The 17,298-nt window shown below is 36.7% G+C and overlaps 1 protein-coding gene across 24 annotated transcripts in view; it reads right to left on the reverse strand.

Annotated features, from left to right (window-relative positions):
• The window catches only part of EPB41L2 (erythrocyte membrane protein band 4.1 like 2), an 85,873-nt gene that overhangs the window by 23,604 nt on the left and 44,971 nt on the right, over window positions 1-17,298 (reverse strand). For all 24 annotated transcript variants that reach the window (XM_087887073.1, XM_087887061.1, XM_087887029.1 and 21 more), the window contains exons 6-11: window positions 15,495-15,570; window positions 14,464-14,682; window positions 13,234-13,321; window positions 11,045-11,197; window positions 8,559-8,656; window positions 360-532 (exon numbers count right to left, since the gene is read on the reverse strand). In XM_087887073.1, the coding sequence (XP_087743199.1) occupies window positions 360-532; window positions 8,559-8,656; window positions 11,045-11,197; window positions 13,234-13,321; window positions 14,464-14,682; window positions 15,495-15,570 (807 nt within the window). The remainder of the gene's footprint in view (window positions 1-359; window positions 533-8,558; window positions 8,657-11,044; window positions 11,198-13,233; window positions 13,322-14,463; window positions 14,683-15,494; window positions 15,571-17,298) is intronic.

Raw genomic sequence — 17,298 nt, forward strand, 5'->3', positions numbered from 1 at the left:
CCACAATCTGGGTCCTCAATCCACCTTTTTGAATTTGGATGAGATACTTGGCTTTAAATAAACTATGGACAAATAGTTTGACATTTACAGTTCTGCAAAAGGAACTAGCAACAATTTCTACGGAGCAGTTCTTCAATACATTTTTAAATCCAATCCAATCTATTATATACTGAAAAAAGTAGCATTTCTACTGAAAAAGTAGCATTTCTATCTTAAAAAACAGGTTTGGCAAGACCTTTGAAAAATGTACTTACTTCATGAAAGCTAAAGGACAAACAGGGTTATCACTATTCCAATGTATAAGATTCTTTTATAAGTAATAAATAAGAAAGTCACTATAGTTTCTGTCCAGCTCTTACCACCATCAAGACTCCTGGAGATTCGTTTGCTTGAGGTCCGTTCAAAGTATGGGGCAGGTCTATCTATGAGATTGCTAGCCTGGCGTGTTTGTGCTTGGGTACGTCCACTGTAACGGAACTTGGAGCCCAGTGTCAGAAATTTGGCTTTTGGAGGCTGTTCTGGTGATACAAGCCTACAACCATGAAAAAATGAACAAGGTCATTTCCAGACTGTAAAAGGATAGTCACTAAACACAATACTTCCTTTTTTCTTTAATAAATTATATCAACTGATTTCTAGGAATTATAAAAGTCTGTACATTTCTGAAAATATTCCCTTCTTTAATATTGTCTTTTGTCCATATGTCATATTTTATTTTTTTTATGACAAGGATGACATTTTATTATAAAGTACCTGCCAAAAATTGTAATTCATCTGCTGAGAGCAAGATTTCGAATGCTTTTAAGCCATGGAATGAAAGGAAAAGAAAGGAAAATAATGAAAGGAAAACACTGGAACCCCAGATCAAGACAAAGCTAGAGTGAAAAAACTGGCAGCATATGAGTGAATTTCTCCCCTTAGGTCTCTTATAGAATCTATCAGGTTTTTGTGGAAATCTAGAATTACATGAGACATAGTTTCAAAAACCTTGTGCTAGAACAGTATTTTTCAAAATTGGCAATTTTAAGATATGTGGACTTCAGCTCCCAGAATTCTCCAGCCAGCATCCTAGAGGATTATGAAACACAGACAAAAAATATTTTCCAATGGCAGTCTTCATATTTTAGAGCAGGGGTATCAAATTCAAGGCCAAAGGTCCGGGTTCCAGCTCATGGGTAGCTTAGATCTGGCCCGTGGGGCTGCCCTGGAAACAGCAAAGGACTGGCTCTCAGAGCCTCTTCCAGCGAAAACAGAGCTGGGGAGGGCTGTGTGCGGCCCTCCCGCGCTCCGTTTTCGCTGGCAGAGGTTTGCAGGAGACCATTACAGCCAAAAACGGAGCTTGTGAGAGCCATGGGCGGCACTCCCAAGCTTCATTTTTCCTGGCAGATAGTTGCAGGAGGCCGTCGCAGCTGAAAATGGAGCTTGCGAGGGCTGCAGGTGGCACTTCCAACACTCCTTTTGCTGGCAGAGGGTTGCAGGAGGCCGTTGCAGCTGAAACAGAGCTTGGGAGCCCATTTCCACTGCAGAGCGCTCTAGCCACCACAGGCGCCCCCGACATGAGTGAAATCAAGCTGGTCACCCCCAGCCTGGCCATGCCCATACTGGCCCCCCAAGGTCAAACACAAACCTGATGTGGCACTCAATGAAATTGAGTTTGACACCCATTTTAGAGAATGGACTGAGTGGTCATACAGTTTCTTTTCTACCACATTCCCTATTTTTCTATATTCAATTTCTTGTTCCTAGCAAGAATCCTAGGACTTAAGTACAGTACAAGGCTATTTTAGTATTACAGAGAAAGTATGTTTTAGAAGGTCTGTATTTAAATGTATAAAAGGTAATCAAGTGAGAGAAGAAAATAAGAGGCAAACTCTAACCCTAACTATCATGAAGGAAGTTGACACTCTTGGATTAAGCCATTTAAATTAATGACAGTTGGAACTGCTGCATTCTTTTGCATGCCAGCTCCTCAGAAGCATACCATGAATATACATCATTCGTTGGAAAATGTAATATGAATTACTATTTATTTCAAAGACACCTGCATAAAATCTTTGAGTTTAAATGAAACTAATGCCAGTAACAAAACAGTATTTTTTAATCCCCTCTCCTCAGAGACTGCTCTTATTTGGTGCTACAGTATTCAAGGAGCACATGAAGATGAAAGTTGTCTTAATCATAATTATTATAGTTTACATGCCATTTCATTGGAAGACCATGAGGCTTATAAAAAATAAGAATACAATTGTAATTAATCTAATGGCCACCATTTGCAGACAACATGATCTTAACAGTCTAAAAATGCATTTCTGAAGGATCATTTTGTTATGGCTCCCTATCAATGTAATAAGGATAGTTTCATTCAAATATCTTGGGAGTAAGTTATTCCCAAGAAAGAGGATCATTGCTGAATACACTTGAGCCTGGGCCCCCTGAAGATAGCACTCCTTCCATGGTAGAACTATCAAGTTCACACTCCCATCTTGCACTAAACAACCATATTCAATTCAGAGAAGGCAGCCGCAGGGGTATCCCAGTCCTGAACCATTTCAGATTTAAAGATGACAACCAGCACCTTAACTGGCAGCAATAATAGTATTATATGGGTAAATCTTAGAACAGACATAATTACACTAGCTGAAACTTCAAGGATGATCTTTAGAGTTAATCCCATGAAAACGCATTGCAGTAATCCTCTGCTGTGAAGTAACACAGGCATGAGTGACTGTGAGTAAAGCCTCTTGATTCAAGAAAGGCCACAACTGGCACACATTATAACTCTGAGATTGTGGGAATTCGGGTGGGGAACAAGCTTCAGCTCAACCCTAGCAAGACTGAGTGGCTTCTGGGCCCTTAGGTTCTGGGGGCTTACCATTTCTGAAGCTGGATGTGTTGCACTACCCCAAGCAAACTGTGCACAATTTAAGGAATTTTCTGGACACATGATTCCTACTTAAAGAAGAGTTAGCAATCATGGCCCAGATACCTTTGCACAGCTTCATGTTATATACCACTTGTACCTGTTCCTGAACTGGGAGGTTCTACTCTCATGTAGGCCCTCATCAGCTCCCAAATGGATTACCTTAAGTGGGGCTGCCCTTGAAAAACATCCAGAAGCTTCAGTGCATATTAAGCCTATGCTCCATGAGCTGCATTGTGTGCCAGTCTGCTTCCAGCTTCAATTTAAGGTGCTGGTTATAAAGACCTAAATGTCATGGGGCTCGGTTATTTTTGAGACTACTTCTCCTCTGTTACATCTACCCATCTCATCATGGCAAGCAGAAAGGGCAGGTTATGGCTCACATCAATTAAGGAATATCATCTGACAGAACTCTGGAGGAGAGCCTTTTCTGCCACAGTGCCTGTCTTTTGGAATATCCTCCCCTGGAGGTTAGACTCGCCCCAACCTTGTTTACCCTTTGAAATGCTCTAAAAATATGGTTGTGTCAATGGGCTGGGATCTGGTTATAGTTTGGAGACTGCTAGCTGTTTATATTGATTGATCCATAACTTGTACTTGCCTGCTTTCTGGGTTTTCGGTTTCAATTTTGGTTTTTAATTAGGCTTTTTATTTGATTTTAAAGGCTGCTGGGTTTTTACTGCTTTCCTGAATTTTACTGATTGTGTTCTTTGGTTGTTTTTAACTGTGTGAACTGAGTCACAAATGTGAGATGGGTGGCTATACAAATTGAATAAATAAATCCTGTTTCGTTGTTACTGTTACTTTTTTACGTGAACCTCATTAATAGAGCTGGACAGTAATACAAACTCCAATAAATAAATAACAAACTAAATGAATAAATAACATATACTGTAGTATCCCATACACAGCCTATTTCATCCAGGGCAATCCAAAGTTGTCAACAGTTTTATAAAATAGTTGGATTAAATGATGATTACTCAAGGACGACATGTTATTACCATCACCTCTTTCAAGATGGAGGGCATGTACCACTATCTACATCCAGTTCCTATCAGTTCCCTGGCTGCTTTCACCAACTGGTAGAGCAAGGAACTAATCAACAGATTGCTATACTAACTATGCAGATGACACTGCCTTATTTTCTTAGCTGGCATATGCTGAAAACAATCCAGATAATTCCAGAAATAAACTTGTTATCTCAGCTGGATTTGCCCAGCTGGTGTCTTACTCCAAGTTAATATGAGTGATTTTAGTCACAGCAATGGCCTAGTAGATCATTTTCCAGTTTTATTTTTTTATATTTTTTATTTTTTTCTAAAAGAAATTATGAGTTTAATACTGTTAGATCAAGATTTGAACTTCTTTGGATTTTCTGCATAATGGCTTCAGTTATAAGAAGGCAATATAAAATAGTGGGGGACCTAGAACAATTGGCATTGTTAGAAACAAGCTTTTGTCTCTATTCAGAGTAAGAATGAAAAATGCTTGGGTGTTTCTTTATATAAGATGTTCAATGTGAAAATGTCACCAAAAAAATAAATAAAAAATATCACTACAGAAAAACCAGAAATTTTAAAGACATTAATTTTCAATTCATTAACCAACAAAGAACACTGTTCAGTTAAAAAAACCCAAAAATCTACATTAGCTGAAGATAACTAATATAGTACTTTAAAGACAAGACTTTGTATTGCTTGTAGGAAAGGTCATTAGAAAATGATTGGGCCATCACAGAAAAAGTCCTTGAAATCTCACAGGTTGTCACAGAAAACAGGCATAAAAATCTGCATGGAGGGGAAATTAAGAGTAGTTCCTGTTTGGTTGGGTGACCATAATAACTACCATAGATACTAAGCTTTCATTAAGAACACTTTTGTTACATATACAGCTTGAGATAGGACACACACTATGCATTTATTTTATTAAAAAGTTAACCACTTCCAACATTTTGCTGGTGTGTGTACATTTAAAAAAATGCATACAAGGCTCCAAAACAGACTGTAACACTGATGCAGTTTATTAACTGCTAAACTCCTACAAATTCTTAGTTTCTCTTTGATTTTAGAACACATTTTTCTTAATGCAGGCTTCAAACTAAAGCAAAGTGTAATTTGGTGCTTCAGAATTAAATTTGGTACAATTGAATCACAATTGTTAGTGGCTTTATAGATAAGTATCTGGCATGTCCACAAGTGAGAGAAGCTCTTCCTAGGCCATTCCATTGATATCCCTGATCCCATCAGCAGCCTTATCCATCTTCGCTTGCTAATCATTGCCTCGTGGAAAGTCATTTTTACATCATCTAGGACAATGGTGGGTTGCCCCCGATTCGAACCCGTTCTATAGAACCAATAGTAAATCCGGAGGGAGCTCCATCCACTGACCCCAACATCATCAGAACGCTTCTGCGCATGTGTGCGGCCCCATTGTGAACCGGTAGTAAAGATGAGTAGAGCCCACCCCTGATCTAGGACCAAAGTAGTTTATTTAGGGCTATAAAATCTTAAAATCTTCGCAGGTTCTGAAATACAACTCTGAGCAGCCCCTGCCAGCTAAATATGTGGTATGATGAAAGTTGTAATTCAATAGCATCTAAAGTTAGAAAACCAAGATTTCTGCCCTAATATGTTGTAGCAGTAAGACTCCTATTATGAACATTTCTTTATGTATTGTCTGGAAAGCAGTTTCTACAGGTAGATTGCACACTAGTATCAGTAAGCTTATACCTCATGTTAATTATTTTCAGGGGGAAAAAGATTAGAACTGATATACAGATTTTTAAGGATTATAATCCAAAGCATTAATCAGTCACTAGATTGAATACAGATAGTCCTCACCAATTGCTGTGTTCAGTGACTGAAATTACAACGGTTCTGAAAAAAATATAAGTTCAAGAGTAATGCCTACATTTACAACCTATGCAGCATCTCTCATGCATGTGACCACCATTGCGTTCAGTGCTATCCTGTGCCTGACTTGTTTTTTCCTCCTTGCAGAGCAAAGATTGAGAGGATGGGATTACAACAGAGTAAGAAGGCATGCATTGAAAGCAATGTAGTGGCATTGGCAGTTGTGAGCATGTCACAATTCCCCATAATGTGCCGGCTTATTCTCTTATAATCCCTTACTCCAAGCTCTCTGATCCGCAAGAGGGAGAAGGAAAAAACATCAATTTCTGTAGGCAATCTCACCTGTTCCTGACCCTGCAAAACAGAGAGATTGGAGAGTGGGAAATAAATCAGGATGTTTGCATAATATGCTGGCATCAGTGCACTACTTCCAATGTGCATTCCACATCATGTGCCTCTTTACTCTCTTGTAATTCCTTACCCTCCAATGAAAATAAATACAAACATTAATTTACTTCTTACTAATTATCCCATTGCTGCGATGAGCATTCCAAAACAAACAAAAACTGAAAGTGTGAAACTGATTAGTCTGGTCAATTTTGTGAAAGTTCTCCCAGCACCTCTAGAGTGACCTCCAATTTGGAGTTGGGGGACGGGGATGGACAAATGAAAGCACAGTCCAATCACATGATTTTCCTCCTAGCGATCACTTCATTTAGTGATGGAGTTGTTGGTCGCAATTTTGTCAGTAAGCCACAATTTAACTAGGATTAATGTAATCTTTAGCATTAATATAATCCTAAAGATCTTTTATACTATTAAAAATGTAGATTCAGGCACAAAATGGGCCATTCTGGAAAAAGGTATGCAATCTCAGAAGGACATATTTTCAATCCAGAATTCAAGTAATATGTAAGTATAATGTAACAGCTATAAAAACTACCTGATAATAAACGGAATGCAAAATAAATTATTTAGGATCCGTTAGATCTGTTAAAGCCTCATAAAGAGCATCAACTTCTCTTCCATACCAAGTCATTTCTTGCAGAGCCTTGCTTCTTTCCAATAAAAGATTACCAATGTTTCCAAAGGGAAGAAAATCATTCTAGAATATTTTTCTGACAAATTTCAAGTCTGTCAATGCCATAATTAAAATGGTGATGCCAGAAGATACTAATACATGACAATAAGTTTTCTGCATTTTGTGCAGTTCACTCTTCTTTTTCCTATGTTAGGGTTTTTTTCTGTCTTCCACCTCTAATAAAACTTTGTTGATTTCTGGATTATTCTTGTATAAGGATTGAATCAAAAAATCTTTAGCATTAATGCTTTCAAGATCCCAGTATTTTCTGCCACCTTGAGCAGGCTTTTAAATACAACACAATGATATTCTAATCAACAGAATGCACAAATGCAGATACTGATTTTTATTTGCACACAGCTGGAGTTGCAATCACCCAGCACCATTCAATTTTCCTCCCCAGTGAAATCATTTTCAGGAATGAATGAAAACAGAGCCCCATATGCTGGGCAGTTTGATATCGATAGGCATGCTCTTTCAGATAACCTTGGCTTAAACCACTTAAGGTTTTAGAGGCTAAAACTAGCTCCTTAAGTTAGAATGAAAACAACCTAACTCCTGTAGAACAGATGTAGCAAATAAGCTTAACATGATCACTTAGCTCCTACAAACACATGTGTTGCATTTTGTGCTTCGGAGTTGTTGATCATATATAACGGCAGTCTTCCATAAAATGTATAATCAAACCCCAATGATTTAAATTGCAAGCAGGCTATAGAGTGTAAATGTGAATGATTTTAATTATTAATTAAAAGTAAAAGTAAACTGGACAAGCTAGCATTTTTAGGTAAGAAAAGGTAAGAAAAACAAATAGCAGGTAAAATTGAATTCCCAGTAGAAGGGAAAAGAAGCCTGAGATAAATCTAGTTCTTGAGTCCAATCATTTGTCTGCTGAAGCTTTCACTGGAAAGCAAAAAGTAGACGTGGTTTGCAGGTCAAAAAGCCAATGAACAGCAGCAGCACTTTCTGTCTGCAGGGAGAACTGGAATAATAAGGCAGTATTGTTTTCCCTCAAAATTCTTTCTATGGCAAATTCCCTCTAACAAAATATTCTATATTACCATAGCTAAGTTATTGCAGCCTACATTTTATCAACGGAAGCATAGAGGATCTACTATAATGAAGGCAAACAATACTGAAGAAATGTGGCTTAAAGATGGGAGAATATTAGGATTCAAAACAAAAATCTATTTTTACCAGAACCCTTTCATTCTATTTATTGAGTCATTTATTGTCTATTTTTTACTACTGATGCCCTAGGTATCTATCAATATGTTACAGATTGCCTAGCATAAACATTTTGCAAACAACCATGATGGGGCCCATTGTATCATATTACAGATGACTAAAGAAATAATCAATTTATCATTTATTGTATCATAACAATATTTTAGGAGAAAAATCCAGCATATAGCTTGAGGAAAAAAGCTAGGGGCCTTTTGTTTTGTTATTTTTAATAGGTTCGCAAAACAAAGAATTTTACACTATTAATACCATGTCATGATAGACCAAGGAAATAAATTAGAACCAAATCAAACTACATATGGGACACACACAACTGAAAGGTACTTATAAGGAATGTGTATTTTGTCACAGGCTAAAAGAAAGCTCATTTATCAAAAGCTCTTTTCATATTTAAAACTTCCTCAAGAACATAAAAGCCATTGAAATCCCATAACCCACTAATTAAAAATGTAAATTTTACCTATAAAAAGTATGATGCTCCACACAAACCTTCCATAACCGTTTTGCAGCCCTATGATTTGGCAGCTTAAAGCCAATAGTACTCTCAAACTGTTCCAGCTGAAAAAAATGAATACAATCAGATTAATACAATTTTTGAATACTGTTTGCGCTAAATCTCTCTGACCGGTCGCAGTCTGTGTTGGCAGGAGGGCAGAAATCGACTTCAAGACACCTTATTTGTGGGGTGCCGCAGTGGTCGGTCCTCTCACCTCTTCTGTTCAACATTTATGTGAAGCCGCTGGGTGAGCTCATCCCTGGTTTTGGGGTGCAGTGCCATATTTACGCTGATGATACTCAGCTGTACATCTCCACCCCAGACCACCCCAATGATGTCCTTGCAGTGATGTCCCGGTGCCTCGAAGCCGTGTGGATCTGGATGGGGAGAAACAGGCTCCGACTCAACCCTTCCAAGACCGAGTGGCTGTGGCTGCCGGCGTCCCGATATAGCCAGCTGATACCACTGCTGACTATTGGGGGCGAGTCATTGGCCCCCACGGAAAGGGCTCGCAACTTAGGTGTCCTCCTGGACACGCGGCTGACTTTAGAAGAGCATATGACAGCCGTGTTAGCATTTGATTTCATTTACTCTTAAACTTAATGTAATCATTTTCAGTCACTTGGTGCTGTTAAGGTGTTACAGTTAAGGTGCTGGCCTAGAAACCAAGAGAGTTCTAGGCCTGGTAACTTTGGGCCAGTCCAATCCACTCTTAGTCCAATCCACTTCACACAGTTGTTGTTGTTGTGGGGAAAAGAGGCAGGAGTATTGGATATGTTCACTGCCTTGAGTTAAAATATAAAAATCATCATCATCACCATCATTGTCACCATAATCTGTTAGAATGCAATTTAATTAACAACTCTAAACCAGAGGCTCAAATGCCTCATTCAGAGGCTACAATTCAAACATAATGTAAACATGTAGTCCTCGAGTTACGAATGTAATGGAGCCTTCCGATTCCATTTGTAACCCGAGGATTTATGGGAGTGAATCTCGTACCCTGAACAAGATCACTCCTTCCTTTTGCCCATGCATTCGCTAATTGAATGTGAGGCTCATTAAGTACACATGAGGTATTTCAGGGTGGGAAAGGCCATAGGTGGCCTACTGATGGAACAGGCCACCTGCCTAAGATCACCCAAGACCTCCCTGACCCACTGAAATACCTCATGCTCCCCACAATTGCTTCCCCTCCCCAACCTGCCGCACCAGTCACTTACTTTGTGAAGATCTAGCAAGTAGTCTCCTTGTAGGTTGCCGACCAAAATGGAGTTTCTGAGGGCCAGATCTCCCCCCCCCCCGGAGGCTCCATTTTGGCCTGCAATGGGCCGGAGGAAGCCTGCGGAGGGCTGAACGGAACGTTGGAGGACTGGATCTGCCCCTCAGAAGCTCCATTTAGGCTAGCAATGTGCAGGACAAATGCTGCATAGCCTCTGCGATTGTTCGAAAGAGGGAACAACTACTGTGGTGCTGCAAGATTCGTAGTTTCACAAATGCTAGGGGACACTTATCGCGTAAATTCAAATGTTCACTAAGGGAACGTTCGTAACCTGGGGATTACAGATGAATAAACGCTTTCTTGGAAGTTTTTTCCATAACATTTATGGAAAAGCTATTTCTAAACAAGACAAAATTACTGCAAAGTAGGAACTGGTTTGACATAATTAAGAATGAAAATGATAGTGTCTCTATTTCCTACTATAGTTAATGTTCAGGAAAAAACATGCATTCATTTTTGTATAATTAAGCTTTGCACTGATTTAATGAGACATCTGGGTAAGTGTCAAAAAGCAAGTCTACAATTGATTAGATTCCATACTAATTAATTTGTAGGACAATTTTTTTGAATGGCATTTGGAATCTTTTTAATTGCTTATGAATTATTAGTGAGCACCAGTGGTGAAATTCAACCGACTCTATCCAGATAGTGCGATCCGGTAGCGCCAGGAGGTTCCGCCCACCCATCATCACGTCCTGTTTTTGACCCTCTGTGCATGTGCAGAAGGCTCTGGCAATGTGTGGAGGAGGCGCGCACGCTCACATTTGCGAACCGGTAGCGAAGGTAAGTGAATACCACCCTTGGTAAGCACCAAATGCTTTAAAAACATATCTTACTGTTGATTACTTATGGATCCGAACTGTGTATGATTCTGAAATATGAAGCAACAAGAAAACAAAATAATCTAGAAATATCAAAGTGTTGGAGATTATGCTTTTAGACATATTCAATATGGAGAACATCTCAGGAACACCATGCGCCAGCTGAAAGAAGCCTTTGCGTAGCTATGGCTGCTTTGCATTATGGCTCTTCAACAGATCTAGTATGATTTAAAAAAAAAAAAAAAACACTTTACCAGGCAGACACATATCACACTATGAACTATTGAACTACCTGACATGTGTTCATACAATTTCTGATATGTAAATCATGATATCCATGTACTTACTTCAGTTGGTCTGATTTTAATATAGAAATTACTGCGTTTATAAGAAATCTTCAAAATTTTGGGCCATGCAAAACGATTTATCCGAAGTCTGTCTTTGTAAATGAGTAGCCCATTGGCACAAACCCCCAACATGATATCCACACCTTCAGAATCCTATCAAATTAAGAATGAAAGCAATTTCAATCTGATTACAGTAGGAATACACACAGGCAGGCAGACAATGAAGCAGCAGGAGTAGAGAAGATTATCTTAAAAGACATGGAAATTTAGCTGAGCAACAATACTGAATCTAAGAAAATACTTCAGAAGTGGACAGATAGGCAGTTGATAATGAAGGAAATATTGTAAAATTATGTCATTGCCTTGTTATGTAAAGTTGGATATACTAACTGAATATCAAAACAGTACACAGAAGATAGAAATCCGTCATATGAATGGAAACAAAACACTTTAATAAGCTTTAATGATCAATAATCCACAATATATTGTTTACTCCATCCAATTTTGTAGTATGCAAGATTGTACTTAATATTTCAAGTCATTAACTATCCAAATATTTGGCTAGTAGTCTTCTTATTAGTAGAGGAGACCTATCCTGTTTTAAAACGAAAGCATGGGAGAACCCAAGTTTTTTATAATAAATATTTTACAATAAAGTATTTTATAGATGCAATTTTGAGGGGAAAAGCAAACATATACACACTCCTATATGCTAAAAGTTGTGTACAATACTTTCTCTGTGGAATTTTCATTCATCCCACCTACTTTTCCAGATCATTTTGGAACGTTCACTACTTTCCCATTTCCTCCATTGTACTAACTGTAGCAATATGCTTATAACAATAAGGAAAAGTTCCTAGTTGTGAAATTGCCAGCACGATAGTCTTTTGAATGGTCCTTTATTTATTTATTTATTTATTAAATTTATATACCGCCCTATTCCTGAGGGACTCAGGGCGGTGAACAGCGAACGATAAAAATACATGTAATACAAACATAAAAAAAAAAAAACCACCAATTAAAATATACTAACTTTTAAATGTACTGGGTGAATAGCAACTTCACAAATATTCCTTTAGAGCACGGGCGAAATCTACCTACCCTCCCTACCGGTTCGGAAGTGTGCATGTCACAAGCAATAACAGGTTACTTCCTGATTAAAACCAGGAATAACGACGTCCGGGTGGGTGGGCAGAGGCTCGCACTGCCACAGCTACTGGTTCTCCGAACCACCTGCCATCACCACTACTGGTTCGCCCGAACTAGTGTGAACCAGTAGCATTTCACCCCTGCTTTAGAGCAAGTGCCCAGATTTTTTTTCTTTTCTTTTTTTAAAATGGCAATGGGCTAATAAAAGCTCTGGCTACATAAACTGGCAATTTGTTTTCTTTGCTGGGTAAGAAGAGGATGAAATAGACGTTTTTCAATGACTTGCTGGAAAAGGCTCTGATTCAGTAGAACTTTCGCCAGCAAATTGGCGAGAAAAAAAAAAACACTGATTAAAGTATTGGCATCCCCTACCTGATCTCAAAATTCCAAAACCTGTAATAGTAAATGTACTATTTACTATTTACATAGCTGATTTACAGAATCTGGGACTAGAAATGGTGTTATCTGCAAATAGTATCACTTCTCTCTTCCCTATTACAGAAGCAGCAGCATTGGGGAAAGGTAATTTCTCCCCAATAGTATGATCATGGAAGAAGCAGCAATTCTGCATTTGCTTGTATATGTTGGCAGAGAGAATGTATAAGGGAGAATGTGACAAGAGAATGGTGTTCAGAAGATTAGCTCTTGATTAAAACAAGCCTAAACGAGCATAAAATGACATATATGCAATGAAAATGTTAAAAACATGTACTATGGGTTTCAAATTATTCTCCAAAATATCCCTGTTTTTCAAGCAGAAGAAATAGAATATATCAAGGATTACATCTCTGATAAAGGATGGATTTAGGCTGATTCACACATCTGCCAGGAATTCTACTTCCCGTATTCTAATCACATATCTACTTCCCGTATTCTAATCAAATCCCCTTTCAGATTGATTTAGCGCCAGCAACACCACTTTCTTCCTTTCCTCACAAACAACAATACCATGCATATTGAACAATAGGTATTTTTAAGTACATGAATCTATTACATTTTCTAAATAAAATTTTATTTTCTATAGAAATGTTGACTAATACCTTAGCATGATGTAAATCCACTCCATACATGGATAGCCGCTTGGCATTTTCTATGAATTGGGAATCTGCCTGTGCTGGAGTCAAACCCCTGCAAATATTTAGAAAAGAAATATTAAAAATCAATATTAAGTTATGTTGTGTTCTTATTAGTATATAAAAACATAACCCTTGCTACTCAGACCATAGTCTATTTAAGCCAGTATTTTGTTTCTAGATATGGCCAGTTTTTGCAAGGGGTAGCACTGCTTTGAATCCCATCCATTTTAAACATCTCAAACATTGTATTATTCATGCTGAAGGAGAGTCCATTTTCAAATATAATCGTTTCCAGTCTTTGCATTTGTGAAAACTACCAAAACATACTGGAGTAGAAACACACTTGGAACAGGCATGCCAAAAAAAAGTATTACATCAATATCTGATAGTTGGTTACCAACATTTTGATAATTTTAAACGCTCAAACAATAAAGGGAAATGCCCTGCTGTTTTTCGAGCATCTACTTTTTAAGCAAGAAAAAAAGAACCAAACTTGCTCTTGAGGGATTCAAACTGCATTATCTCTCAAGATGAAGAATAGCCAGGGCTACTGCTTTTATGAAAATCCTAATGAAATAATAAAGATGTTTGCCTCAAACAGTACTCCCTGCATTATTGAACATCTTTTTTATACTGTTGAGCTTCTTTGTAATCAAGAGGGGCGGGGGAGAAATCCCTAGTTTCTAGTCATCTTTGTTTTAAAATTTCCAAATAGTACTCAGAAATAATTTCATAACCATATGGAAGCTGAAAAATATCTTGCATTTTTAAATTCCTGTGTTCCTATGAACTTTTTTCCATGTTTTATTGTTGTGCTTACTTGTATCCTGCAAATTAAAACTTTGTTACCACTGGTTCGTAACTGCAGATTTGCCCTCTGGGAAATATTATGGGATCTTTCTCCCAAAACGTTATTCTAACGCTAATTTTCTTCTCTCCCCTTGTTTTTACTTCTTCAGTGAATGACTGAAGTTTATTATTTTCATTATTTTTTCCTTTCTCTCCTTATTTATTTGTATGCTATTAATAACAATCTCTTGATTAATTTACCTATTTATGAGGGAGTGGCAGGGTTATATTACATAATGCCTGACTACAGCCTAGGGTTATATCTTTTGTTTTTAATTGCATGAGCATTATCTGCCACAAGCAAACAAAAATACATACAAATGAATTACTTGGAACATGACGCACCTGTGTGTCTTGTGTAATTCTACTACTTTATCCTCCAACTCTTTTGTCTGGTTAGGTGCAAACTGGAATTCTTGTATGTAACCACTATCATGCTCCTCAGGATCAAAGTCACCTAGTTCAGCTTGTAAAGTATATGAACCAAGCAGAGCATGGGTCACAAAAGAGCATGGTAGACGTCCAGAAGCAATATCCTGACGAAGCTGCAAACAAAGGAAGTACCTAGGAAAAAGAACATTGATAATTGTCTGACAAATTTTATTTATTTGTTTGTTTCTTTTTATTCTATTCCCTTTATTACTATACATGTAAATCAAGTTAGCGAAGATTCATAATACTGCTTCCTTTTATTTTCCCCACAAAAGGCTTAATATTTTTCTCTATTTTTAACACTTTAAAAATCTACATCAAAAGCAATCTGCAAACACAGAAATTATTTATTATAAAAAGGTTATATTTTAATAACTGTAAAAAAAAAACCCAAATACAACCTATTTCTCATATAAAGCTGGAAATTACCGGTATACTATCAGTGAAGTCTTACTGCAATTATTCTGACTACTAGTTTTTAAGTAGTATACTTTTTAAAACTACACACACACACACACACACACACACACACACACACACACACACACACACTTTTAACCATAACCATAGAAATGTGAGAGTTACAATAGTATTTCCTCCCTGACTTGCCCGGGTTATGATCTATGTTTTGAATATCTACAGTGGATTCAATATTGTTGCTTTTCTGGTTTAACTTATTCTTCTTTTTTCAACAAAAAAAAATTGCCATTAGACAATTAGTTTTTCTTAAATGACATTTATCTGCAGTAATTATTTGTATATACATTTCTATACTAGATTTATGAAAAATACTACAAATCAAACACAGAGGAAAGCAATAGCAGCTAATAGCTTTTTTTGAATTTGGCCATTTTCTTTAGGCTTATGAAATGTAATATTTTACAGATTTTCCAAGAGACCCTAAATAATGTAGGATTTCCATTCAATAATGCTTAATAGCATACCTGGTGATTTCTTCTGTTAATTGTGAAGGGTCAGGTGGGTAAAACTTCACATTAAAGGTGAACTGCCATGGCAAATCTACATTTAACACATTCCCCAGAGAATACATGGGAGAAAAAATGAAAACATTCAAAGTAAACATTATTTTTATCCACAAATAGGAAAAAATGTAGACACTAAGGATGGGAGAGAAACTCTTTTGTAATACTAACATATTAGTAAAATTACTAATATGTCAGATTTTAAATTGTTTTGCCCATACCATTTGAGATTAATGCATCTCCCTGTGTCTGAGGTCTGTATCGAATCCTTGTATTTCTCTCAAACTATTTTGCATGAAAGTATTCTTCCCCCCACCCCCCTCCAAAGTCTTAAAGCCTGTCCTGGAAATACCACTGGAAGGTATTGAAATAAAAAGTTAAGCCATGTGGGATCTTCATCTTTACTGCTGCAATTCATCTAAAACACTGAAATATTTTGAAGCCCAATTTCTATTTTCTTAATTTCTTGCATGCTGGTACTGTATATATTTTTTTTATTAATAGATTTATATCAATAGATATATAGCTATATGGGTATTACTGATATTTATATAATTGGAATAATTAAAAGTATGGAAAGTATGGAAACTTTTGAATTTTTGGGAGTGTATAAAAAAGCATCAGATGTGATTTATGAAAATTAACTTATTGTCCTGGCACCTCTGCAAATTCCTTTAACTCCTTCTTAGTATAGCTGGCTGAGTAAGAAGTGTTTGAGAGAGTCAAAATCATATAATCTGAAAATAGATTTAAAAGCTATGTTTTACCTCCCATTTTCATCCCACAAATCTGATTACTGGATCTAAATGCTGTTGCCAGCACTTCTATGGCTAGGTTGGATAACAAAGGGGCTAAAAAGCAACACTGTTGGTACCTCTTAAATTTGTAATGGGATCTGAATCATAACTATTAAGTCTTATCTGAACTTTAGTTGGTCCATAAATATATATTTATATGTAATTAATACAAATTTATATTTAATTAATATTTGTTTTAAAAATTGTATTTCTAGAGAATCAAAACTTTTAATATATCTAAATAACAAATAGCTAGGGAAGATTAATTTTACTATACTGCATAATGTTTAATAATTTATTGATGGGATAGATGTATTTCAACTTGAAATAAAGACAAATTGATCCATAAGAATAATTTTACCTATAATCAGTTGATTAGCTAACAGTTTAGTGTACAGTTTACAGTCCATGTTAAGAAATGAAATGGACCTATATGGTGCCAAACCCTAGAAATTTTTGCCCAATTTAAGAAAATCTTATGACAATCCATCAGAGCCAGGAGAAATAGAAAAAGGAGATTCCATAAATTGGATGTCTTCTGCAGCCAATTCTGAAAATGTTAGCCTATTTCAAGATTGATTTTTCTTGGTGATTGATTATTTGAGGAATTGTTAAAAAAAAGTTAGAATTGTTCACTTATACCTTTGGTTTTTACCAAGGGCATATGGGAGGACATTGTAGTTGAAGGTCATCTCTAAAACAGAATATTATCAGAGAGGAAAACCATTGCTAATGATTAAATGAAGCCAATTTCATTCACTTCTCCCTCCACCTCTCCATATTTTTATGCCTATTTTTTATTTTTATTTTTCTAAATTGTATATATTTCATTATTTTTCAGTAATATTTGTTCTAATAATGCAAATACTTTAAAAATATTTGATTGATCTGTCTAAGGTTCCTGTATTGATAATGATCTGTACAGATGCAGAACAACAATGTTTTGCAACAATGAATTGTTAAAACTC

This window comes from Pantherophis guttatus, chromosome 1, assembly GCF_059756535.1.
Source record: "Pantherophis guttatus breed Tessera chromosome 1, ASM5975653v1, whole genome shotgun sequence".
NCBI classification, from domain to species: Eukaryota; Metazoa; Chordata; class Lepidosauria; order Squamata; family Colubridae; genus Pantherophis; species Pantherophis guttatus.